General features: G+C 40.4%; 1 protein-coding gene across 1 annotated transcript; it reads right to left on the reverse strand.

Moving 5' to 3' along the window:
* Positions 1–5,859: 5,859 nt before the first annotated feature.
* On the reverse strand, positions 5,860–27,245 carry LOC119783777 (Wilms tumor protein 1-interacting protein-like). The gene is made up of 8 exons (XM_038285443.1): positions 25,798–27,245; positions 15,380–15,481; positions 12,489–12,556; positions 11,339–11,401; positions 10,222–10,352; positions 8,657–8,708; positions 7,387–7,455; positions 5,860–7,025 (listed from the first exon to the last, which is right to left on the reverse strand). Exons 1-8 carry the CDS (start codon positions 26,798–26,800, stop codon positions 6,891–6,893), a joined length of 1,623 nt encoding a protein of 540 aa, XP_038141371.1. The 5' UTR covers positions 26,801–27,245; the 3' UTR covers positions 5,860–6,890.
* Positions 27,246–27,474: the final 229 nt, after the last annotated feature.

Here is a 27,474-nt window from a genome sequence, read left to right on the forward strand (position 1 = left end):
GCCCCTCTCATTCATTGTTCAGATACCAACCCTAGTTTGGAGTGGTGAATAAAAACATTACCCAATTAAAAGGAATAGCAAAGTTTAATAAAGCTTTCACAACTTTCCCATTTTGGATTTTGTTGCTTACTTTTCCTTTAACTAGCACTGTCCTTGTAGTGTGCAGTTCCTATGAAGCGCCTTAATTTTGGTTTGCATATTTTGTTTAATTTGATCTCAATCATTTCCTAGTATTGTTTATTGATGGTTGCTTTTACATAAACCCCTAATGCTTTAATTCGGAGGTTTTCAACAGGGGGTCCGGGGCCCTGGGGGGTCTACAGAGGTACCGCATGGGGGTCGCGAAAGTTAGTATAGAGTGACTTTAAGACCAGTTTGATATAACAAAATTTCATACAACATATATAATTAAGGAGTCCCCGCTCCATCTCGCCATCAGTTTGGGGGCCCTTGGTCTGGAAAACTTTGAAGACCACTGCTTTAATTGATAATGGGGAAAAAAAACTTGGGTCTGAGAAGAGTTCACTGAAGCAATTGAATAGGACCATCGGTCAGCCTCTAAATGATTTTGGCAAACCGTTCAGAATGTCCGGAGGGAGAAGCTGTGCTGCACTAATACTGTTTACAGAGAGAGTGGGGAACTGCTGACCTTGACTGAGGACACTGTCAGATGGCGGAAGAAAAACTTTAAGGGTCTCCTCATCCTGTTCCATGGTGGAGCAAGAGACTGGATGATCGGAGTAGCGCTTGTTCGTCACAAAAGCTAAATTTACCAAGGTGATAGAAAAACTAAACATTGGCAATACTTTAAGGGTGGATAAGATCCGCCCTGAATATGTCAGGTCTCTGGATGCCTTTTGGCTATCCAGGCTGACACACTTTTTCAACATTAAGTGGCAACTGAAGACAGCACCTTTGGGCTGGGAGAATGGGCTGATGCTTGAGGTGTGTTCCAACCGTAGGGGATTATACTTCTCAGCTTCCCTGGGAAGGGTTGCCTGACAGTGTTGGAGAGGACAGTCCAGCTGAGTATGAACCTTGGCATCAGGAGGAGTGCTGCTTTCTTCCTGCTGGTGGAACACTAGACCAGCTCTTCACCCTTGACCGGGAGCTTGAGGTTTCCTGGGAATTTGCCAAAGCAATCCAAAAATGCTTTATATGGCTGGTGAAAGAAATTGTGCACTGTTTCCCTTGTGGTGCCCTGTGGAGGGTGCTGCAGGAGGACAGAATAAGGGGCCCTTCAAAGAGACTCGATATCTCCTAGTCTTTACAGAGCTAGGAGTCTTGTCTGCGCTGTAGGCAATAGGACCCATTTCCAGTGCATGTTGGACTCCAGCAGGCCTGCCCTCTGTCACCGTTCTTCTAGTAACCTTTATGACAGGATTTCTTGGCACAACCAAGGGCTGGAGGGGGTCTGGTTTTGGGGGCAGCGTATTTTGTCCCTGCTTTTGGTGCCGGTGGCTCCTTTCTGCTAAACAGCATGCACTTGGACAGATTGCAATCAATTGCGAAAAGCCAGAGAGAAAAATCAGATTCGCCATGACCATCATTCTCCTCCAGAAAAGGGTGGCTTTCCCTCTTCAAATAAGAGGAGAGATCCTGCGTCACATGAAGGATTTCAAATATCTTGGGATCCTGTTTGCAGGTGAGTAGAGAATGGGGTGGTAGAACAACAAATGGATCCGTGTGGACGCAACCAAAAGCAGATATTCACCAGTCTGCAGTGTTGAAAAGGGAGATGATCTGAAAGGTAAAAAACTTACAGTTTCCTGTTAAGTGTATGCTTCTACCCCCACCTCTGTTTAAGACGTTTATGTCATAACCAAAAGATCTTCAATATAAGCCGCTGAAATTAGCTTCCTCTGCGCAGAGGCAGGGACTCTGTACAGATAGGATGAGAAGTTCAGCCAGAGAAGAGGCTCCTGGATGGAAGAGCCTATTTTCCTACGCATCAAACGGAGAAAGCTGTGGTGGCTTAGACTTCTGTCTCAGATGACCCTAGAAGCCCCGTATGGGAGGTGCTACAGGCACGCCCCACTAAGAGGAGACACAGGGTATTGCCCAGGACACTCTGGGGGGAATAAGTCTCTCGTCTGTCATTGAAACGCTTCCCCAAGAGGAGCTGGAAGAGGTGTCGAGGGTGAGGAAAATCTACGCTTCCCTGCTGAGACAGCCGCCCCCCGATCGCAGATAAGCCAAACACTACAAGAAGTTTCTAACCTGGCCTGGGCATTCCCAGCATGTTTGTAGCGACAGTGTAGGGGAAACCTCCCTTTAAACAGAAAGAAACCTCCAGCAGATCCAGGCTCAGTGTAAGCAGCCATGTGTCGAGGCTGACTGGAGTTCAAGGAATGCTTCTCATCAAGTCTTGGATCTTTTCTTAACCCCCAAAAAATGAAAATTCCATTCAATTAGGTGATCGATGATATCAAGCAAGAAAAAAGTTTGATAACTGAACAATTTACCTGCTAAGAGTTTACCTGTATCTGTATGGCTCAGGTGGATAGATAGATTACTCCAGCTCCACTAGACTCAGCATGATACATGTCAGTTTAGGTAGTTGACAACATCTCTGTAGGTTTGCCAGTGAGTAAAGTGCTTTTCATTTTAAATTGGCAGATTGAGAAGAGTTCTGTGGGATGGCAAAGAAAAGGCAGAAAAAATTGCCGTTATTTAGAATCTAACCCTGCTTTAAACATCTATTACAACCCTACAGTACAAGGTATCCGAGTTGTAGTTTTTTAAATATATATTTCTTTTTGTTTTTTACCATCATTGCCTCTTTGTTCATTTAGTCACCCTGCCTCCATCAGTTCTGCTCCTGCTCTTTTTTTCCTCTATGCTCGGCCTTAATTCTCTTCAGCTGTTGCTAATTCCTTCATGATTGCTCTCACCTGGTTGCCCTGCCTTTCTATTCACTCTCCACCAGTGTTTAAACTGTTGGTTGACATTACTTAATGTGGAAATCTATTGTTACTTTGCTCTAGCTCTATTTTCTCAAATCATAGTTGTTCTGCTGTATGTTTTTCATTGGATTAATAAAAATACTTTTCATGTCATGGTGCTCTGGAGTTCCTGACTGGATTTTGTCATCAAAGCATTTAATTATGTTTTTTCTGTCTTGGTCATGGATCACATTTATGACATATACTTATTTTAAAATGATAATACAATCTTTACAGTGCAGACTGAAATCATTTTCCAGCTACAGTCACAATATTTTCTGATTCTTTGTGCTTTAACATTTGATTTTATTGCAGGATTTCAGCATTCCTTCCAGGCCTTGGCAATGTTTTCAATTTGCAAAGCCCATTCTCTGACATTCAAAAGTTGAAATAGATTGATTATCCATTCAACCATCATGTAATCACTTATCAAATATAAACAGAACAGGATCAAATGTGAGATCATTGGTCAATTCAAGATTTAAACGTGTTTAATTACAGTTACAAACATTAGTGAGTTAATAAATCAGACCAAATAAAGTCTAATTAGTTGTATTGTTTTTGCTTTGTATTTTCACCAATAGTCATATAGAGGGCTTTCTATTTTTATTCATTGTACCAAACTTTCCTCATCTTGACAAATCTAAAAAAATGCATTAAATGAAAAAAAAAAAAAATTAAAAAAACTAGTTTCCTCTTGCATGTCACACTTTCTTTAAAAAGTGCTCATTGCTAATTAGTCTGAACTTAAAAAAAATAAAATCACTGAATCACATTTTTAGGCGATGAATGTTTAGTTTAAATGACATAAGCAAGATAAACACGTGTTTTTGATGCCATCTAGTGGCCTGAAGGATTAACTGACTTTGCTGGAGAAGGCAATGAGACTGACCCATTGCTGTACAGAGCTAAAACAAAGAATTATGCACTGGTCATGATGGGGAGTATTTTCCTTTTAGAATTTCAGGTTATGAGTGCTGGCATCTCTTACTTAAAGCAGAATGACAAAATAATCCTCTTATTCCAAAGGAAATTCCTTTGTAATAAGATGAGCACAATCTTTTAGAATTTAATAGAAAATCCCTTTTTTTGTCCCACAGTGGGGAAATTGTGGCATTACAGCAGCAAAAGATTATAGCAAAAGTGGTCACACAATGTGGACCTCATAATGTGTATAAAAATAACAGAATAAGTGGCAGAGTTAAAAAATAAAAAAATGAAATACTACACTGTACAGTGTTTTTACAATATAAATACTGTGTATCTGCAGAATGAGTAATCATTATACAGCTGTGGACATTCTTACAGTGGTGGATATGTAAAAATAGCTGCAACACCATCGATGTGCAAAAATGACAGCAGCATGTTATATAAGTGACTAAGACAGAACCTGTGCAAAATCAGCATGAATGTAACAACTTATGGAGGATGTTGGGAACAGTGATGGTTATAAAGTCTTACATCTGCTGGGAGGAAGGATCTGTGATAACGCTCCCTGGTGCATGGCTCCCCTCTGAGGTATTTGGAGGTGGGTCAGGTACCGGGACATCGTACTCAGTAACAGCTTTATCTAAACAGTTTTACTCAAATGATACTATAAAGTTGTTATCTGAGAAACAACTTGTTATTCTGTTATAGGTGTTAGGTAAAAATGCAACTTAGTGATCATAACTTCTGATTTACTATTTGCTAAATGATATCAGGTAACATAATATATATTTCAATTCTGCTGTTTTAACGAATGAAATAAAATAAAAAATATTTTTTTAATCATGAAATTCATGAAACTGATGCTTTAGATAGACAGAGATCAGATGGTTAGTTACTTCCAAAAATGCACACATTACTGTGTATGTGGTTTATTCACTTGGCCTTCAAATGACACAGCAGATAAACAATGGAGTTTAAAAAACAAAGCTTGAGATAAATAAATAAAAAGTCACACTAAAACATTGAAAACTGTAGGTGTTTGTTTCTCAGGTGGATTTTGTTAAATACAAACTTGTTCTTAAGTGAAGTTGCTAATAAAGGGTTAAGTAACCAGAAATTTTACTCAAGCGATATGATACCTTATTTCTTCATGTAAAAACTTCAAAACAGCAAAATAAGATATTTTTTTTTAATTGAAGTTACTCAAATAAATGTAACTGCTACTCACCTCTGCAGGTTTATCATAGGCTGATGGAGAAAGCCTGTTTTAAAAACACATTTGGTTATTTTGAATGATTTAAGGTAGACTCTATTAGGTTCATTGGTCATTATTTGTTTAGTGTAATATTTATAAGCATTTTTATGAAACTATAACAAATATTTGGAGTTAGGTTAAATAAAGATTATAAAATTCACAGCCATTAAGAACCTTAATTCAAAATCAATGCCACCCAGAGAGGAACAACATCCCCTGTACTTTTGATTGGTTTGGTTTCCCACAGAGCATCAGTTTTGAGGTCTTGTCAGATTTTCCATAAGATGCCTTCACATTATAGTGTGATGGATTAAGTAAATTTCAGTGTCCATTTTTTGCAACATAGTGTTCTGAATGTAGGCCATCAAAGTCCATTTTACTCTAATCTACAGAGAGCACTGCTTTCTGCAAGTTTGATTAACCTGCTGTGGGTTTTTAAATAATAGAAAACATTGCAAGATAAAAGAATAAAAACTGGCAAACTGGAGGATGGCTGATGGTGCAGAAGAATCCATTGCTCATTACTGCAGGGGAAAAAAAAGATCTTCAGCCCTTTAGGTGAGGATCAGAGATACTTCTATGAATTATTTAGATCTCTAATATGTCAACACTGTTGGAAGCTTCTGATGCATGTACAGTATATGGTATATGGTCCTAAATGTTACCTATGTTGCTTTAACAGGTAAGAACTGAATGATTATTTTAAAGGAAAGAGAAAAAGCAAAGAAATGCAGGTCTATTAAAATTTATTAAATATCTTTACATTATTTAAACAGCTCAAAGTAACCGACAGCTCTTCATCCTATCCAACAGCTGGTTTGGACACGAGGTTTTTAAAGACAATAAACAAAACAGAATTAAGTTAGTAAAATTCAAACATGACAAAACTCTGCAAACCGCCCAGCACATTTTTATGATTCGGTCACAGGCTATGTATAAATTATTCAATGTGTTTTCTATTTGTTTGATTTAAACAATGTTGTGTCAAGAGTGAATAAGGAAAAGCAGACCCAGGATATAAACACCAGGATCTGCCAGCCTAATGTTACATAGAAAACCCAGGAGAGGGACTTAGTTTAACAGAGGAGAAAATAATGCTACCAGGTATTTTAAAGCTGTGTTCCTCAGTTATAAAAGAAGAAGATCTGTATTGATGTGAATTAGGAAGCACTTGAGAGATTGGAGTCACTGGAACAGGTGTGTTCAGAAGTCATTGGGTCTATATATCTTTATATGTAGATAAAAATGATCATAAATGTCAAGAAATTGCTGCAAAAATAGAAATAATTAACTTTACATTTTTGAATTTTTTTTTCCTAATAGTAATTTCAAAACACGACCCAGAAAAAACCTCACAGAATCAACTAAATGAGAACTATTGATGAATTAAACTGAGCTTTCCCTAGAAGCTATGGAGGCACAGATGTGAACCTGAAGACACTCCGAATAGAAAATTAGTAGATCAAAAAATATTTACAAAGACAAACATATTGATATCTTTAGGAAAAATAATTATATGGCACTGCTTGCAAAGTCTGTTTTCAAAATAGAGCTTTGGTATATCACAACGCTTCATTTATGTTTCCTGCTTACATGAAATCCTGCTTCATTAATATTCCCATCCAAACACACAACACAGGAGAGTGACTTAATAAACCGGTCAATCCTCTACAACAAGAATTGAAGACGCCCACTCCTGCTGCCGAGATTTGTAGCTCCTGCTCGGATCCAGCAGGTGTCTCCCTCCACTAACGGAGCTGTTAGTATGTGGAGGCAGCGACTGAAGGAGGACAGCCAGGCTGGATGTGCTTCAGGTGGCAGGAGTGGCAGAGGAGGTGTCCGTTCAGGGGGTAGCAGCGGTGACCCTCTTCATCATTCAGCTCCATCTTGCAGTCCTGGAAAACAAAACGGTGTACAAATCTGATAAAAACGAGCGCCCAGATGTTCAGTAAATTTCCTCTTTTAAAGAAAACCCAACATAAAAAAAGCTCTGATTTTACTCTGATAAAAAAAATAAATAAAAATAATAATAATAATAATAAATAGAAGCTGTCAATCAGACCAGGAGAAAAACAAACATCAAATCTACATACCTCCTCGACTAAGCACTGCGTAATTACAAAGACTGCAATTAAGATTAGGGATCTGCTTATTAAAACTTCATTTAATGAGCTACTCAGGCTCCAGAGCTCAAAGTCACTGAGCACACTGTTGTTTCACGTCCTGCAGGTGAGAGGAGACTTGGTTCAGACTCACCTCACAGTGGTAGCATTCAACATGATAATCTTTGTCCATGGATACGACTCGAATGGTTTCATCAGAGCCCTGGAAGGAAAACAAAGCAGAGAGCCGTGTTGGATTCAGTTAATCAGGTTGAGTTAAATATTGATAAGTAGGAGTGGAAGGATTTTATGCTTATCGCTAGTTGCTCAATCATTGTTCTTCAGCAGTTTTAATTCATCCAGCTTCTGACATATTAGAACCCACGTCTATATGATAAATAAGGTGCTTCTGAAGGTAGAGGCCTTAGACTGTTTCAACTGATTAATGCTGTGAAGTGGTGGCCAACTGTCTGAGCCCAACAGCAATATTCATTTTTAACCTGCTTCAGTTTCATCCAGTTTAAATGAGTTTAGTATAAAGGGACTGATCAGATTAAACGAAATTGATCATTAAATTAATAAAAAGTTCCCATGATTAAAAAACTAATCTGCTGTCACTATTAGCACTGAAATGGCTTCACGGAAGATTACTGCTCCGTGCGCAAGACAGAATTCATAATCAATTATCAAATAATCTAAAACTTCTAACAGAGATATTCAACCGGACCAAAAAAAGTCCAGAAGGGTCCAGGACTGTCTGGCAAAAAGAAATCATTAAGAGTAGAGTCCAAAAAAAGCTAGGATTCCCACCAGTGCAGAGCTTGTGTGCTAACGACAGCAGGCAGGTTTGTGCTTGTAAAAGTCTGGTTTTAAGGACTGAAGAAGCGCAGCTCAGATGCAATTTTTCTTCATTAGAAATATTCTGCAGGAAGAACCCAGATCTGAATGCAGGGGGACAGAGTGTAGTTCTCATTTCCAAAACTTTCCTGTTTGTCACAACCATGAGGCAGAAAAAAATAGGAATGCTGCCATATTAAAAGATCCTGCTGCTTTCATATGTAGGTGTAAGTTGAGACTCACTCGTAACTTTGCCTAAAATGATTAGAGTCGGATCAACTCTCCGCAACGATCCACAGATATTTACCCAAAGTCTGAACTAGGATGGAGTTTAAAGTTGTTTGTTAAGTTATTAAGCGTTAAGATTTTCAGTCTAAAGCCGGTAAACTCTGCAGATCTCAGTTCTATCCAGAATCCATCGATGGTTAAAAACATGTGAAATGTTCATCACTGAACCATCATCCGACATAGATTAAACTACACTGATTCTCAAGAGAGGAGATTTCATTGCCATCAGAATAAAAATGTTCTGTATCTCGAAGCATCATAAAAAAGAAAAACAAAAACAGCTGTCAAAAACATCTTACCTCTGAGGGCAGGATGGGCTGGTTACAGGCGGCACATTTAGGAGCCAGAACCCTGAGAGGCAACATGGAGGGAAACTTTAATGTATATCACAGCAAAAAGACTCAAAGGCAATTCAATATTCTGCTACCGGTAAATTAAAATAATACAAAAAAGACTCCTTATCCATATTTTCAAAGCTTTAACTCACTGAGCCTCCGGAATTTCTTTCTTCTAGATCCAAACATCCTAACTCTCAGAGTGAGATACCAGGTTTTCTAATGTACGCAAAGGAAGAGTGGGAGCAAAGAGAACCAAATGATATTCTCTCCACCATGATCTCTGGAGGAAACAACAAGGCTTGTTCAGTGCGAGTGGCCGTGCCTCCAATCAAACATAATAAGGCTCATCTGATTGAAACCAGCAGGAGAACATGTGGGAGCTGCCAACAGGCACGCGCTCCGTGGTGCTGGACATGCTGTCCACATGGAGAGCAGCAGCTGCACCTAAAAGTTTGACTCATAATCAGATGGATTAGAAGTTTTTATTCTTTGGTTCTTGAGTCATAATGAAAAGATTCTTCAGAAGCACAGTTGACTTTCATTCTAATGGGTGTCAGAGGAACTGGATTTGTCCTCATGGACCCGAACAGCTGTGTCCATACCAGTCTTCACACCTTGAACCAAACCGTGATCTTTTCTCCGGGCTCTCGCCATGCCAGGCTGCTGTTCTCATGTGTCTGCCGAGCGTGGACCTTCAATTTGCATTTGGCAGAAACCTGAGAGAACCTCCCGTCAGCTCAGACAGGTCGTCCCAGTCTCACCCTTCACCAGCAGTATAATTATCACAGAGTTAACAGTTTGTGCTGGGACCCGAGAGACCCCACATACTTTACACTGAGTCACATTTTAGCCACTTGGACTGGTATGCATCCGTAATACAGCGAGTGCAAAAATGTTCATATTTCCTGATTTTAATTCTCATTTTCTTACTTTATAACCACAAAACCTTCAGTATTTGATTTAAATTGTATGTCAATGACCAACACAAGTTTCACATTTTTACATGTTTGGTTAACCAGCTAATTATCCTCTTTTAGGTCTGCCCCCATCCATTATTTTAGTAACTGATTAAATTAGTAATCATTTTTTCAATTGTTCAAGATGTAATTTAACTAAATTTTCATTTTTGAAAATAAAAAAACCATTGACGCTTCATAAACATGCATTTAAATAAATTATAAAGACATACAGACGAGATTTCTCATCTTAATTAGAAAATAATTATATTTTTTATAACGATTTGTCACAGTTACTGCTATATGTAGCTTATTCTTTCAGCAAACTGCATGCATCAGAGTCTGTGAACCATTACTCTAAGTAAAAATGCAATTACCAAATTACTTGACTAAAGATAACTTAAATTATTGCTTCCCCACAAATAATCTTATTAACCGTTTTAGTGCAGTTCTCATTCCACCTCACAACTATTCCATGCCCTGTGTAGATCAATTACATACAATCCTAATAAAATACAAGCAGGTGTGAAAAAATGAGGAATACGTTTATGTGTTTGGCCACATGTTCACCTGTGGTAGTCTTTGACACAGTAGATTTTATTTTCGGTGTCCACAGTGAAAGGAACTCCATCAAGGCTCTCGTTACAGATCACACAGCGGAAACAGCCGGGGTGGTACGACTTCCCCAGAGCCTGCAGGATCTGTAGAAGGAATCCGGTGAAGTACATCAATAACACTTCTGTCCACATTCAAGTTTTCTATCAGAACAAACCAATACATTTGTGAAAATTGTTTAGAAACATATGATAAGATGACTCTCAATTTCTACCATTTAAGTTGTTTTGGTCCTATTAGAATCAAGGACATAATTTACTCATACAGGAAGAAATGTCACTGGTCAGGTATGATTGCAGTCACAGCTGTTGACTCGACCAATAAATTCAGTTCAATTCAGAAGACTTATTAATACCAAAAGGAAATGAAATGTTGCAATAAGTCGTAGGCCATTTTTCAATGATATGTTATAGGGGTTGATGGCTGTAGAGACAAAGAATCCTGGACAAGCCTGCATTTAATTTTAAGGCCCAGCTCAAGATATAATTAAGGAAATCCATACAATTGGACAGACCCATTTTTCACTTTTTTATAGCTGATATTTAGAAGAAATTTAATTCCTATGTAGGTTTAGAAACAAATGTGAATTTACTGTAATAAATCTTCTTTTATTTGAACGTTTCATACTTTTTTATACATATTTTTATACAGTTTTCTGAATGCTCTTTACTTTTGTTTGTTTGTGTCTGCTTGTTCACTGAATGTACAAATTGATTTATTTTCTCCAAAAATAATAAAAATAAAGTAAAAAGCAGGGTCTGTTTAAGTTGCCATTACAAAGACTTAGAGGAAAAACCAATAAAATGAAGAAGAATATGAAGACCTCTAAGTGACATTATTTACTGCGTTAGGAACACCTGCAGACTTATGCTATGAGAAATCCGTCATTTGATGACATCATTTGAAAACTTTGTCTTCTGCCTGTAGCTGTGGGAGCAATACACTGTGCTCCCACCTGAGTTTTACCTCCACATGTGAGCACACAAAGCTCAGGGGAATATAATTCAGACGTTTCTGTCTGGTTCTGAGTCACGCAGCCAGTCAGCCAGAGAGAGAAGAAACAGACACTCACCATGTCCATGATCAGATGTCCACATGCGTTACACTTATCGGCAGACTGTTGGAAGCCAGAATACTTCAGAGAAAGAGAGAGAGAGAAAGGAAGAAAACAAATTCTTTTGAATTTTGGTTGCAGAGAATGAGATTTCCACCTTTGAGTCTGGGATCTGAACAACCACAATCTGTCTTTCTGTCTGTCTGAGCTCCAGCCAGTTAAAATAAACCACAACTACTGCTTTGAACTGCTTGAAAGCCTTCTACTCTAGAAAGGTTTTCAAGTCTTGAAAAAAAGAGTGTTTTGTTTTGATTGTGGAACATTGAGGGGGAATAGGAGCATTCAGACATCAGACATCTGAGCTACAAGCTGTTGAAAGCATTTCTGGAGAACTTTCAGTTTTGGTGTTTTTGGCTCCCCCAGTGGACAAAAGCTATATTGATTTGTCTGAAGGAAGACAGCATTTCCCATGAGAACAAGCGCATAGCGTGGTCAAATCCTGATCTACCCATCACCTGCAGATAGATTGAACTAAATTTCTGTCTTCAGTGGTTGTGTTAAAGACGAATAGCATTGAGGTAATTAAATAAAACAACATCATATGAAGATGTTGAAAATAAGAAAAGTTTAACTTTGGTTTTGAACCGTATTTCTGCACCGCTTGAACTAGATCAGATCTAACTGTTTTGGCATTGATTTTTATGGATGACCACACTACATACATAATCATCTTCAACAACAGAACTAAAGAACTGTAATGTTCTAAATGAACTAAATTAATGAAATAAATTATTTTGATAATAACCCTTACAAAACAAAAACCTGACAAAACATAGCGCATTACTAAGCTGACTGTGCTCAATGCAATCCTGAGAATATATTTGCAGAGGTTTTCAAAAAGTGCTATAATAGCCTGACTGCCCTTTAACCTTTAAAGAAAAACATCTTCTCGGTTTACAGATCTCCTTCCAGTCCAGACTACATAAGCCAGCTGACATGAAGCGGTTGTGTTAGGTGCTGGAAACAGGTCACAAGGTCAATGCTGAAGTTTTGCTTTAAGTGTTAGTGAATGCACCCACCCCCCGTCTAATTTCACCTCCTATTTCCCAATAAGAGCATGGGCCCACATGGAGGGAAAGAGATCATTGATTTGATATTGATCACCCACCAGGAAGTCCTCTTCACAGTAAACCTTCCCTCCAACGTAATAGAAAGCCTTCCCTCTGAGCCTTCGACCTGCAAAAACAGACAGAGAACTTAGCTGATCTTCATCGCCATGAAAAAAGAAAGTCGACGTCAAAATGTCAGAGTGGAAAATCCTGCATGAGCTATGATCGGAATCTCAAAAAATAGTTCCAGCGCAAACGCGTGACGACTGCGGTGATTAATTACAGCCATTGGAAGTTAATGGCCTCTCTTTTAATATTCACCACATCCGAGCTGATAAATCAAAGAGCGGGTCTTCATTTAACACTGCCGGGGGGCGGGGCTGCAACGCAGAGCAGCCTGTCATGGTCGGGACCAGAAACGCATCTGGATCAAACACTGGTGTGGAAAATGCTGATTATATCCAATTACCAGACAGGTGCAAGAGATTAAGCACCCTTCTCTGTTTGATTTCACAGCCAGCGCAGGCCGAAGCCCGCAGCGGCCCGCTGCGTTCCACTCCTTGTTCCGTTCCAGTGTCGCTACACATGGTTGGTAGGTTTCCTGTCTGTCTGTGTATGGTCTGGAGTTTGCTTCTTATAACAATACACACACACACTCCCCAAAGCTTCTTACTTATTTCACACAGCAGTTCTAGCTCAGGTCCCACAGGAAGAGGAAACATTCCTCAAATACTCTGACAGGGGTTGGGGGGGTTAGGGAGGGGACAGCAGGGGAGAGAGGATGGGGTAACCATTATTTCTGGCATTTACCTGATAATCTGACCTCAGGATCTTTCTAGCAGAGGAAATTTAAACGTCAAAAATCCTGTTTTAGGTAATAAATTAGGTTAAATGAATTAAATATTTAACTGGATGAGGATAATCTCACCCTGAATTGACAACAAAGTGCTGATGGGTCACACCCAGCACTACATTTGCTCATTTTAAAGGTAGAAAACCTGGGTAATTATTGACCAAACGCCTCAGAGCAAAGTCCTCTTCTCAAGTAGGATAAGGGGAGTAAAAGGAAGCTATGGGCTTTTTCCTCTTCTTCAAATTCCTGTCATTTTTTTTTACCTCAGTGAGTTAAATAAGGAAAACTCTAAGCTTGTCTAAAAAGATAAGGGCTTAATTAAAGTCAGGCGTCAGGAGTGATGACTCCAGGAGCCCTAAGAAGGACGACCTCTGTTTCTCTTTCATAAAAATGTAAAACACCTGTGGGGAAGGACGAAACACAAAGCCCTTTTTCTGATTAAAAACATTCTGCTACTTTTCTAGAGTAATCCTCCTATTCGTAGAACATAAAATAAAAAAGGACATAACCAACTGAGAGTGACCCTGGGACGTGACCACGACATAAAGTCGATTCAGCCTCGCCTTCCATCATTTTCTGTTCTGATTTGAAAGAGGCCAGCAGCCAGTTCTGGGAAGTTAAAATGAAGGAGTGTGTTTTCAGAGCTATAACCAGGGCAGGTTCTACCTTCAACATCACCCTCCCGCAGCAAAATGCAGCAGCAGCTGTGGCTTGCAATCAAAGCGATTCTGAGAAATCAGATGGTTGATCAGCCCCGAGTGAAGACCATCTGGACAGAAACACCAAAATCGTATCTTTTACCGGCCAGCAAATGCACCATAGGTTAGGTGAGGCTTCTCAGAGAAGAATCAAATTCTTCAAGAAATGTTGCCTTCATGTTTCCTCTATGCTGCTGCGTGTGGTGGGACGTGCGCTGCAGCTGAATGGCTCCCCTGTCCACACACTGTCCTCCATCTATTTACACTCAGTCGGTCCTACATGGGCCCCTATTCCTGCATTCCTCACTGGATGACATGTTTTTTTCCTGTGGCCACTTAAAAGCCAGCACAACCCTAATGCCCTCTCATGGAGCAAACTATGAGAGGTATGTAGAGTGTAAACTATGACCCCCTCCACCGCCGCCCCCCACCCAAACCATCATGTCAGACATCAGCCTCAATCTGAGCCACAATGCCTCCGTCTCTTTTATCTCCCACACACACAGGACAGAGGGGCAGGGAGAAACGCAGAGATGTTTATCACACGTTTCAGAGCCAAATTGTCCGCTGCAAAGCAGCTGCACAACAATGAGCCTCAGCGGGGGGTTCACCAAAACAGTGGCACAAATACTCCACATACCCATGAACTGAAAACTGGAGCAGAGATTTTCATTTGCTGTGATGAAGAGGCGGGTCGTCTTTCAGTAAGGGACACTCAATCAGTTATTAGGTATGAAGATGAGGAAATATTTAGAGGAAAGGATTATTTAATATGAAGCGTTAATTCAAACAATAAACCTTCAAGGAGTGTTAAGAGGAATACTTTGTTAAAAACATTCAAACTTTCTTGCACTCTTTAAACTGCTACATTTTTTATGTTTACTATCAAGCAGAAAGAGGGAGTACGTAGAAATGGGTAAAAAAATATATAAAAAAAAAAGAACAAAAAGCCTGAAGAAAAAGGCTAAATCTGAGGTAAAACCAAGAGGGATTCAAAACATAAGCACAGTAGTTCTTGTAGAGAGCATCTTCAAAAGCTAGAGAACTCCTCCTCCTAGAAAGTCACACAAGCAGAAAAAGACATTCAGCCTCAAGTTCTGCATATCTTTATCCAAAAGACTCTTCTACTTGCAGGTTGATGCATCAGGCAGGTAAATGGTTCAAACTGTCTTTGTGTGGGCTGAAGAGAGGCCGACACACCCACTAACCAAACACCAGCAATACATGATAGTAATCCCTCCATAATTGTGTGCATTTACGAAGGGAAGTAAACGACAGAGGAAGGTGCCACTTTCATTCAGAGCCACATAAGCAGCCTGTTATTAAGGAGCCATAAGCTCCATAGGAGGATTTGGATGAGAGGCCAAATTCTCCACATGGTGTAGGTGTGCGTACTTACTGCAGGCACTGCAGGTGAAGCAGGTGTCGTGGTAGAGGTTACCCATAGCCTGGCAGGCCTGGTTGGCTCCATAAACCGCCTTGTTACACTTCACACAAAGTCCTGGAACATAACACAGCGACATGAAGACCATTCTCTAAGTATTGACAGAGAAATGCAACAAATCCGAGCAATTAAAAACGGCTATCCTAAAGCAAACACAATACACTGCAGGATTAGTTTATCCGGAATAAAGTCAGGAAGTTGATATAGTAAGCTGTTTCTGTAAAAAGGGAAATATCTTCCAGCGTGTTTGCTTGACTTGGCTCCAAAAGCTGGACTTGTGTTAATAAAAAGAGCTGATAAAAATCAAAGTGTGCCCGCTCTCAGTGCACTGTCTGTTTGGGTGGCTAGAAATAAAGACAGTGGAGTGGAGTCTGTTTAATGATCGCACGCCCACTCAAGCTAAAGGATGAGCAATCAAAATGTGGAGAGAAAATAAGCCGTCTGTGGGTTTTTGTGGCAAATAAAATCCTTGTTAGCAGCATTGAGGTTTTTCTTTTTGTTTTAGCCCATCTATCCATATATCCGCCTGTACTAAAGCAGCTGAACATTTCATATTAAACCTAAAATCATAGTAATAGTTATATATCAATCAAAACCAGTCAGTCTAAACTAAGTATGAAAGTTTTTTTTTTTTTTAGAACGAAGGGATTTTTGAGTTGCTCAAGCTTTAGTCTTCATTGAAATCAATGTTGAATCAACACCTTATTTTAAATAAAGCATCGACTTATGCTGATACTTCCAATTAAATTATGTGCCTGCTTGGTCATAACGATCCCTTAATTATTATTAATTAAATAATAAATAAAAGCTACCCTACAAAGTACTAAAGGAGATGGTCTTCCATCTTCCATGGACTTAAAATCATTCAAAATGTGAAATAATCAAACTTTGTCAGTCTCTGAAAAACTGTAAAAAGGATCATTTTACGGCCCAAGGTACAGATTTAACATCTGCTTTAATGGTAAATGTGAAACTATGACTTAAGAAAAGATTATAAAAACTTTGGCCTGACTATTTTTTTGATCTAATCAGTAGAATTTCATGATCAACAACAAAACCATTAAATAAAGCAAATCATCAGCACTCATCATCGTTATGTATAAGTTTCATATATATATATTCTTAGAGGCAAATTCATATATCAGAATATCTTGATTTTTCAGGCTTTCAGACAAGGCTGTGAGTTTCTCAGGTTCTGGAGATCATAAGGGACACCAGCCGTACGTTTGACTGGATCTCTAGTTCTATAAGTTTTTTTTAAAGGGACTTAGAAGTGAAAAATTCAATCTGAGGTTTATGTGTTAACCACACATCAGCTACCAAATCAATCAGTTGTAGTGTGACCTTACAGTGTGTAACCAATACAGCACTGATGGAGGGTGAAACCTCTCAGTGTGTGAATGTATATGCCTGGGCTCTGAGTTATTTGTGTGTGTTTTTTTATAGAAAACTCCTCAGGGACTCTGAATTGGAGCCCAGTAGAGGAGGTCCGCCCAGCCCTGCTCCTCCTAGAGCGCTGACAAAGAACCTTTTGTTTCCAATGTATCCAACAAACATCACATGGCTGTCTCCTTCCATAAACAACCCCACTGTTTTACTTAATAACGCTGCTGAACAATTTTATTGGGAAAAAAAACTTTGAAGTTATAATTTATTCTAAAATTTGATTAAAAAACAACAAAAACCAAAGTATAAGGCCACTAAACATCAATCTTCATCTGGGGCTCGGATGGCTGGAGAGGTGATTTAGAGATAACAGGAGGATATTATTTTTATAAAGCAAAGGAATTCTGCTCTGCTATTTGGTTTACATGCAAACACAGTTATAAACTCAAACTACTCAACTAAAGCAAGCAATATTCCCTTTTTACTGAGAGAGGTAGATTGAGATAAACTAGAAAACTGTGCATTTCCTAAACATGATAAATTATTAGCAATCTCCTCTGAACGTTTAAAAAACTTTTCTTTTCTGCAGATTCTGTCTTTAAAAGTCTGCTTATAAAAGACGCTGTTTGGGTTCAACCTGGGGGAAGGGAAGCAAAACACGCAGCCATGCTTCTCTTTCTACCTTCCTCACCTTTTCCAGCTGTCACAACTCTCAGTCAGCCTACTGCCAGATATTCCACTAACCCTTTTTTTATTTTTATTTTAGAGGACTACAAAACCCATCGATTTCTCTAAAGTGTCTGACAAAATAACAGCCTTATCATTTTAGGATGAAGTCTTACTGTCAAGTCAGGTTTTCCCTTCAGCTAAAGATTTCCACTCTGTCTGGTTGCTGAATGCGTCTCTGACCTTTGCTACAGCTAATTGCCTTTCCATGAAGTTTCTATGGGAGTAACGAGTCAGGGTGTCTGTGACTCGCACTGATGGGGCTCAGGAAGCTGTATGCGGAGAGACCAATTACAGCTGGCAGCTTGTTCGTGTGAAGAGCTGTTGGAGCGGCGCACCAACGGTGGATATACAGATGTAGATACATTTATTTGTTCATCAGAAGAAATAATGGGAAGGTGCGGCAGCATAATCTCACACGAAAACAACTTTTAATTTGAGAGCATTGGTTTAGAGGAAGAAAAATGTGATGATTATTCAAGGAAACTGTAAAGTAGTCACATTTTTTTTTAAGTATTCAGTTAAATCAGAGTTTCTGGGAGCTTTTATTAAGTAATTCCTCCCAACTGGGTATTTGGGAGAGCAGCCAGGAAAAAGCTCTGCCCTCTCCCCAACCGTCACCAACTTAAGCATGTGGAGTTTGCTAAACTCAGACTTTCATTGAACCACGCCTTTTGTTTAGATGGGAGATTTTACTTTTTGGTAACAAACTCCAGGTGGGTTGGTCATAAAAGAAGGAGTGAATATATGGGGAAAGTATCTCACGTACATAATTAAGCATGGCAGAGGAGCCATGATGCTGTGGAACTTGGTTAGAATGTGTTTCTTAGATCGACACTAACTGGGTTTCTGAAAAACCTGTGAGCTGAGCGAGGGTAACTGAACTCTAAATTAGGGCTGAACGATTAATTGCATTTGCAATAATATCGCGATATGATAAAACGCGATTTTCTAACCGCAATGGACGCGATTTGACGGTCACGTGATGGTCACGTGACGGTGACGCGCTAGCCAAACAACACAGAGGGAAAGCTGATGTCGTCTGCGACTAACTTGCTGAACAATGGCGTCAGAATGCACAAACACCGACACAACTGAAGGTCTGGTACCAAAGAGGAGCGGCACGTCATTGGTGTGGAATTTTTTTGGGTTTAAGAAAGAAGACGCTGCGCAAACTCAGGTGTTGTGCCGGACATAACTCGGGCAATTACGGAGTTTATAGCGAAATACATGATATCCGTCAGTATAGTGACCAAGCCTGGGTTTACGGCTTTGGTACACACGTTGGATAAGCGGTATTCAATGCCCTCGCACACATATTTTAACCAAGTCGCAATACCTGAGCTATACAAAAAATGCAGAGACAGAGTTGCTGCGGAGCTGAAAACAGTGGAGTTTTTTGCAACAACTACAGATTTGTGGTCAAGCCGAACAGCGCAGCCGTACCAGAGTCTAACAGTGCATTATATTGACGAGGACTTAAATCTTAAAGCTCGCTGCCTTCAAGCTTCCTACTTCCTGGACGACCACACAGGGGAAAACATTGCTGCTGGCTTGAAAGAGGGACTGGCTAGCTGGAATTTACCGGAAGAAAATCACATCTGCATAACGACGGACAACGCATCAAACATGGTGTTGGCAGCACAACTAAATGAATGGACCAGACTGCAGTGTTTTGGGCACCGATTACATCTTGCCATCGGTACGTAACATATCTCAGCATGAGAGTGTGTGATTGTGAATGCGCAGAGAGAGAATATCTGTGGGTGTGTGTGTGTGTGTGATTGTGAATGCGCAGAGAGAGAATATCTCTGTGTGGGTGTGTGTGTGTGATTGTGAATGCGCAGAGAGAGAATATCTCTGTGTGGGTGTGTGTGTGTGATTGTGAATGCGCAGAGAGAGGATATCTCTGTGTGGGTGTGTGTGTGTGATTGTGAATGCGCAGAGAGAGGATATCTCTGTGTGGGTGTGTGTGTGTGATTGTGAATGCGCAGAGAGAGAATGTGTGTGTAATGTAAGGGGTTGAGTAAAAGAATGTGAAAGTTAATATCCTTTTTCACTAGAGATGCACCAATCCATTCATTTTATGATCCAGTACCTGTGCTCTGCATATTGGCTGATATTCAATACCAATTTGGAGGTATTGTTGTAATGAATTAACTGTATAACTTGCAAGACTTGATATAGACATTGATAAAAAAAAAAGGTAACAAATTACGAGATATAAATGTACTTAATATTATTTATTAAGAAATGAAGTGTAGATTTGCACTGCATTATGCTGCAAATTTTGCAGCATAATAATATAATCTAATAATCTAATTTTATGTTGCAGGACATGCACTTAAAGATGACAGAGTGTCCAGAGCAATAGGGCTGTGCAAGAAGCTGGTGGGGCACTTCTCCCACAGCTGGAAGAAGAAGGCAGCAATGGCTGAAGCTCAAAGGGAACTCAAACTTCCTGAGCACTCCCTCATCACTGAATGCCCTACAAGATGGGGATCCAAAGAAATGATGATTGCCAGGGTGCTAGAGCAGCTCAAAGCCATCACTCAGGTGTTGTCAGGTGACCGATATGCACGCTCCCTGATCCCAACCTGGCAGGATATTGAGGTGTTGGAGTCCATTCACAAGGCACTGCATCCTCTCCAGGAGTTTACGGATGCTCTCTCTGGAGAGGAGTACGTCAGCATCTCTTACTTAAAACCAGTTCTTCACCTTCTGTCCACATCAGTCCTGGCTGAAAACCAAGAGGACACTGACCTGACAAGGTCAATTAAGACCAAGGCCCTGGCTTACCTCACCGATAAGTACAGTGACCCCAGCATCCAGGAGCTTTTGGATGTTGCATCCTTTCTAGACCCAAGGTTCAAAACCAAGTACATCGCTGCAGACAACATTCCCACCATTAAGACCCGACTCAAAACTGAAATTATGCAACCAGCAAGGCGTGCATATAACCAGGTTGGTAATTATCACATTTATGATTCCATAAACACAATATATCTTTCTAGTTATAATTTAACCTCAACACTAATTACTGTATTTTTTTTGTTATCTGACAGGAGAAGAGAAGTCGTACTGAAACCACAACGATGCCTAAAAATACACAGCCCTCTGTTGAAAAGGGCAAGAAGTCTCTTGGGAGTTTCTTCAAGACTGCTGTGGGCTCTTCTGTTTCTTGCATGCAACCCGAAGATGTTGTTGAGGCAGAGTTAAACAGCTACCTCATGACTCCTACCATCGATGGAGAGGAAGACCCCTTGGCCTGGTGGAAGATGCACAGGATTAACTTTCCACAACTGTGCAACATGGCCCGCAAGTATCTTTGTGTCCCAGCCACAAGTGCTCCTTCAGAGCGTCTTTTCAGTGCTGGAGGGAATATAGTGACTTGCACTCGCTACTCTTTGAAACCAGCAAAAGTTGGCATGCTGATTTTCCTGGCAAAAAATCTGTGAGCTTCTAAAAAAAAATACAGAGACAAATCTTTGTGGCTTACAGTGCCATATGTTTTTTGCACTTTACAATAGTTGTTTGCTGCTCTTACTGAGTGAATATATAATTTATATGATTGTTCAAAACGTTTCTTAGGATTTAAAAAGGTCATACACTAATTTATTTTCTGTTTATTTGAGAGTTTGATTGACCTATTAAAATGTTTACAGGTTGAAAGAAGTAATTCATTCGGTATACTATGCTGCACTTTAGTATGTTTGATGCCACTGACTGGAGATCAGTGATTTATTTCGTTTCTTATTTTGTTTATTTATTTTTAGACTGTCCTGTTAAAATCTGACAATGTTTAAGGAGTGGAGTCTATATGTTTATATATCGCGTTTCATGAAACATGAGAAGATGTTAATAAGGTAAACGCACACAGATTTGTTTCGTTTATTATTGTAATCTGTGCTTTAAATAAATCTGATTATTATGAAACAGATTTGTTTGTATATGTTTAAAAAGACATGAGAAATTAAACCAGGATAGAAAAATCGCATTAAATCGCAATATCAAAGTAAAAAATCGCAATTAGATTATTTTCCAAAATCGTTCAGCCCTACTCTAAATGAGGTAAGACATCAATGATCAGCCTCTGTCTGCAACTTCAATCTTGTCAAATGTTACAAAAGATCGTGTGGGGGAGCCAGAAAAAGTGTCCGTGTCGGCGCCATTAAGCTACATGATAAACAAATGGTAAGAATCTACATCAAATCCTGTAAATTATGCAGGAAGGTTTCATTTATTGATTCATTTCCTAACTTTTACATTCGCACGCAGAGCGACTCTAAATTCTGAGCCGACGCAGGATATTAGATTCTTTCAGCTTCCGTGGGGCATAACTTCTCAGACAAAGACGTTCGAATGTGGATGAGGGGCTATCACACCCACACAGGAGACAGGGAGCCTCCAAAGCCTGCCAGAGCAGAAGCCAAAAAAAAAATCCCTGGGAAGAGTTAACATGGCGCTTTTTTTACTAGACAGCCAGATGGGATGAATTAATCCGTCATCTTAGCGCAACATTAAATCCTCCAGTGATTTTGTGTAAGTGTGTGTTTGGGAGACTCTGGTCCCACCACGTCTCTCCATCTTGGGGGAACTTGACTGTAAATCTCACATTCTTTTAGTCTCATGTGGCCAAATATAAAAGACACTTCCACAAACTTTGCCCCCAAAAAGCTCTGTCATCCACTCATCCATTCATCTGCACACCAGGCTCCCCTACAGTCGTCTGGGTACCATCGCCCCACCTTCCCCTTTGTGTCCAAAACCCTCGTTTAAAAAAAAAAGATTCCTGCAGACATTCTTCTGCGTTTCCCCAGTGCAGCTATTTGGCACCGAACACGGTTTCCCAGAACCTACATCTGCAGTTATACCGATCGGCAAAGAGTGGTCATGGGAAATGTGATGCATCTGGTCTAAGGAGACGCCACTCGGTGAAAGCCGTGTTGACAGAGACTTTTAGAAACACACTCCACATAGTTTTACTTAAACTCCCAAATCTGATTTTAATAATCCTACAGCTGCAGTCGTGCTACTGCAACACTGATAATAAAATGTGCCAAAGACTTTAAAGACATTTCCTCTTTTTTTATACTTATGAAAAAAAGCCATACATTTTTCTTTATCTAGCACGAATGCATGACTCAGAATGAGACATGGTCTGGTGGGAACCTCCAAATTGGAACAACTAAATGTGTGGGCTGTGTGGGATAGAGCATGCAAAACTGTGTACTTCTACACGCATTTAGCATATTATAACCTACACTTTTTATGGCTGTTCTTGAGTGCTGTATTGTCCCTAATGTCTGCCATGCCAGGAAGATATCTACAAGTTTAATCGTGACAGTCAAGTGCACTGCAACTTCTTCCTCTTTGCACACCAACACAAGGGGAGGTGGGGGTGATGGGTGCTGTGAATTGCAATCGTGACATTCCAGCTGGAAATTCCTCCCGGAAGGAGGAAACTGTGAGGGCTTTATCTGCAACGCGGCGCTACGTTATCCATCACCCATCCAGCCACAGGCACCTTTTTTCCATCGCTAAAATAAAACGGCATGTTTTCTTATATCTGAGTCATCCAAAGTGTCCAGAATTATCATAACTCTGAACATTCACCCCAAACTTTGATGGATCATGAGGTCAATGTTTAAAGGTGCTTCAACTTTTTATAGAGCAAAACCAGACGGTTCAGGTTTATTCCGATGCAGCCAAAACTGAATTAACTGTAACAAACTAATAACAAGAGCATCATCCTTATCACCTTACAAGCATTTCTCCCTCTATTATCAAGCTGGAAAAGGAGAGCATTGATCAGATGCACCGATCCAGTTTTTTCCAGTCCAATCCGATACTGATATATGCCAATATCTGGTGCTGACCCAATTCAACTGTTGGATGAATGAACAATTATATCTTACCACGCGAGTGAAGGCTTCAGCATTGATAAAAATATTATAGAAAGTAAAAAAAAATGAGTGCAGATATAAATGTACTTTATATTATTTAAAGGTGCCGATGCGGTTTCTTTAAAGTTGAACAATCTGCTCCAGTAGAACAAATAATGCTCGCTGTGCTGCAAGTAGAGACGGGAAAATATAAAGCTTGAATTTTCCTCTCCATCCTATGTCAGCCAGCGGCTCCATCACTTTTACACAAAAATGGTGTTCTCACCTGCAGAACCCCCCCCATAAAACTGCTGGTTAGTTAGCCCAGTTTCTGTCAGGGATCCTTTTACCATTTCTAAAGGAAGTTATTATTGGGACTGATCCAAAAGATCATGAAGAGGCTGCACTTCATCCAATTTAGATTAGACTGATGGGACTACCAGGAGCGCCAACCGCTCTGACATCAGGATGAGGCAGGTGCAGCAGTGGAGGTGAATAAATAGCCGATCCTATTGTAGGAACGCAGCTGCTTAAGAAATATTTTGTTCACAATATTCTGTACTGAAATTTAAAAATGTCACACAAGCAGAAGTTTATAATGAGAATCAGTTGGAGTATCTATGGAAAGCCAAAAGGGCCATATATAAACGCTCCTATTACTTCAAAGATTGATTGATTGAGTCATTGTACGAAAACGTCAGGGATTCGGCTGATGTGCTGATGAAAAGGCAGATGGTTTGTTGAACCACAATAACATCAAGCTGGTAGCTACGTTACAAGGACACAATCGGATTACAGGCCTGATCAGATCATAAATGTTTAACGGAAAAATGTCAGACTGAAAATTTTGATCCGATAGGAAAGAAATTGAATGCCGAAAGAGAGAGGTGGTCTTTCTTCTTGTGAAATAATCTCCACTTATCATGTGTGCAATGCCAGCATGACATTTTTCTCTTTACTCCTAACCTTCATTCACCGGCTCCTGGTCCTTGGTGGAGGAGGTGGCACTAAATGTAATGAGCGGATGAACTTGCCATCCTTAGGTACTGCTGGGCCCTTAACTAATGATCACCAAAAACAAAAGTATGGATACAAAGATGATATGAAGGTTCATAAAGGAAAAACATCAAAAGACTGAATAACTGAAGAAGAAGAAGAAATGAGGGGGAGAAACAAAGCTGGAGTTGAAGAAGAGAGGACAGGTAAGGGCTGGCTAATAAAACAGGCAGCTTCTTCTTCTACAACTACAGCATTTCTGGAAAACTAGACAGTTTCGCGCATCCTTAAAGGATTTAATCTGATGAACATCTGGTATATGTATACACACGTCATGTATCTTTTTATTTAGTGTCACAGAGATTTTAAATTTCCGATCAACCAAGGTTTAGATTGGATCAGATGTTTCGCATGTTAACATAGCTGTTGGGTCTTGAGGCTTGGAGTTTTGCAGTCTCAGCTTAGATTAAACATAATCTATGCTCTCAGTCAGAGTCCAGTTCTTCATTTAATCTGATGATGTTGAGACACTTTCCAAAAAGAATATGATAAGACTTCAAGCTATGATGCAATGAGGAAGAGGGAAATATTTTGTTTCCAAGGTGTATAAATCTAGAAGAGTCATACCCTAAAGCATTTGGTTAGACATCATTTTGATTTAGGGTGCCTGAACACAAATGCCAAAGTTTTTGGTGGTAAAACTTTCAAAAGGCATGTTTTTTCTTCCCTATACCACTATTTTGTGTTTACCTACCACATTCAAAAGGATTGTTTTGCATTGTAGCTGTTACATTTCAAAGTTTAAGGGGCTTAAGAACTTTACAACGCACTATGAGTAGCAGCAACCTCAAAACCTCTGCTGATGTCTCACCGCACCTTCAGCCACATCTGCAACTAGAGAAGCTTGTTCACTATTGGCTCCCAAACTCCACCACTCACAGGTGCTGTTAGTCATAGCTTCTCTTTTTCCCAGCATTCAGAGAAACTAACACGTGCTGAAGCAGGTAGGGAACGTTCAGTTTGGAAGAACCTCAAAATGTGCAAGCTCAGGTCTATGGAAGTCATTAGCTAAAAAACAGTGGAGGCCTTTGTTAGTCAAGCTAAACAACAGGGAGGGGGGGACAGCCACTAACAAACAAAACAGCGTAGTGATGATATTTAGATGCTGAAGCTTTAATTGCTTTCAGTCAACAATCAAAAAGTGATCTATAATAGAAAGCAGAAAGAAAGCAGCCATTTTTACTGGCTTTTTTAAAGGTTTTGTCTTCTACAAGGTGCATTACAGCTCATAAATTGAACTGTATGTCTGAATAAGTCAAAAGCAGGTGGGTTTAGGTTCTTAAATGCGTGGGCGGTTGTTCTACCCAGCTGGTGTCTTACCAAAGTAGTCCGATTTTGGTTGTGCATCCATTTCTTTCTCCAGCTGCTTGGTGAGCGCCTCTAATTTGATTTCAGCAGCAGTTGGTCCCTGTTCCAGTGGAAGCGAGGTCTGAGGAGATGCTATCTGGATCGCCTTAGGGGACGATGGACCAACAGGACCATCACTGGTAACTGGTACCCCGGCGGAGGTTTGGCTCCAACTTGGAGCCTGACTTTTCGGAGGTGAAGAGGTCAGCCGGGCTTTAGGCTGGGCTGTTTCAGGGAGAAATGAAGCGGCTGCAGGATCATCGTGGTTGGAGGAGGTCAAGTAATGATGGAGGTCAGCTTCACCTGTGAAGCTGCTCAGAGGTGAGGTAGGGGGGGCATCTGATCCTGCAGTCCAAGCCCTGTCTGACCCAGCAAAGCACAGAGGGCTCTGATGGGCTGCTGGTGATGGACTGACAGCTGGAGATGCCTGCAGGCGCTGATGGGAGGCGGGGGTCCCTGAGGGAAGCTGGCTCTCTCTGGAGGGGGCCGCAGGGTGCAAAGCATTAGGTGTACTTTCACAAGTTGCTATAGAAGAGTTATGCTGAATGGAGGACGGTGGCTCTAAGCGGTCCTTGTTGTCAGAATTACTTCCGTAGCTATAAACCCTGCTGGCCGGTGGTTCTGGATGGATGTACTGGTTCCCAGGAACCGGTCCGGACAGGATCGGGGGCTTCGCCGCCGTCTCTCCCGGCTGCCTGGAGCTGTTGATCGGCGGTCTGTCCTTGGTGTAGTGAGCGCTGCTGTGGTGGCCACCGTTCATTTTAACGACCTGGCTGCTTTTTGCCATCTCCTCTTGCTGCTTCTGCATGTGTATTTTAGTCATTTTGGAGGCAAAGACCCTCCGAGTCTCTTCAAAGTCCGGGTTGTTTCCCGCATCCCTCCTCATTCGAAACAAACCGTCTCTGGATGCTTCATACATGTTTAAATCTTCGATAAACTTACTCGCTTCGAGCCCCAAATCCTCGTATTTATCCATTTTTAAAACAAAAAAAACGGAAACGTTTCCTTCGATAGAGTTTGGAGAAGTTAAATTTGATTCACTGAGATTAAACAGCTCTTTATAAAAGAAAAACAAAGTAAATAATAGCACAAGTATTTTAGATGAATCCAAACTTCTCCGCAGTGAATGAAGTTTTCCGCGCTGGATCCGTCAGTTGAGCCTAAAGAAGCCGCCGTCTGTCTGAGCGAGGAGGCGAACTGATCCAGGATCAGATCCTCCGGCTGGACAGGACGACCCCCTCCCTCCCTCCTCCGGTTTCACCGTCCCACAGAGAACCCTTCATCTACAACTCTCCTCTGCGCTTCGAACAACTCAAAGATAAAACAATAAAAGTTTACCAAAAACTAATAATACTTGGCTAATTTCGGGGAAGGGGGGTTGGTTGACGGGTAGAACTTGTTTCCCGAACTGAACCGAACCATACGTGGCCACCGGTAGGCAGTTAGGACCCAAAGCCCACAGCTGACTAATTAAAGGCACAGCAGCACCGTTTAAAATACCGATTCCCTTTTCTTTAGCATAATTAACAGTTCAGAAGGATGAAATCATCGCTATAAAAATGTTTTTTTTAAGTTCCCCAACGCCGATATCTTGAAAAAAAAATGTTTTATGAATGAAGCCCCTTTTACTTTGTTACCCATAAAGAAAGT

This window comes from Cyprinodon tularosa, unplaced genomic scaffold (assembly GCF_016077235.1).
Source record: "Cyprinodon tularosa strain WSP-4 unplaced genomic scaffold, ASM1607723v1 ctg210, whole genome shotgun sequence".
Classification (NCBI taxonomy): Eukaryota; Metazoa; Chordata; class Actinopteri; order Cyprinodontiformes; family Cyprinodontidae; genus Cyprinodon; species Cyprinodon tularosa.

Excerpts from the sequence above, each read along its gene's own strand:
- LOC119783777 (XM_038285443.1), bottom strand. The coding sequence starts at position 26,800 with ATGGATAAATACGAGGATTTGGGGCTCGAAGCGAGTAAGTTTATCGAA. Across the intron at positions 11,402-12,488 it reads ACTGTGAAGAGGACTTCCTG|TATTCTGGCTTCCAACAGTC; the intron begins GTGGGTGATCAA and ends CTTTCTCTGAAG. Across the intron at positions 10,353-11,338 it reads GACATCTGATCATGGACATG|ATCCTGCAGGCTCTGGGGAA; the intron begins GTGAGTGTCTGT and ends TTCCTTCTACAG.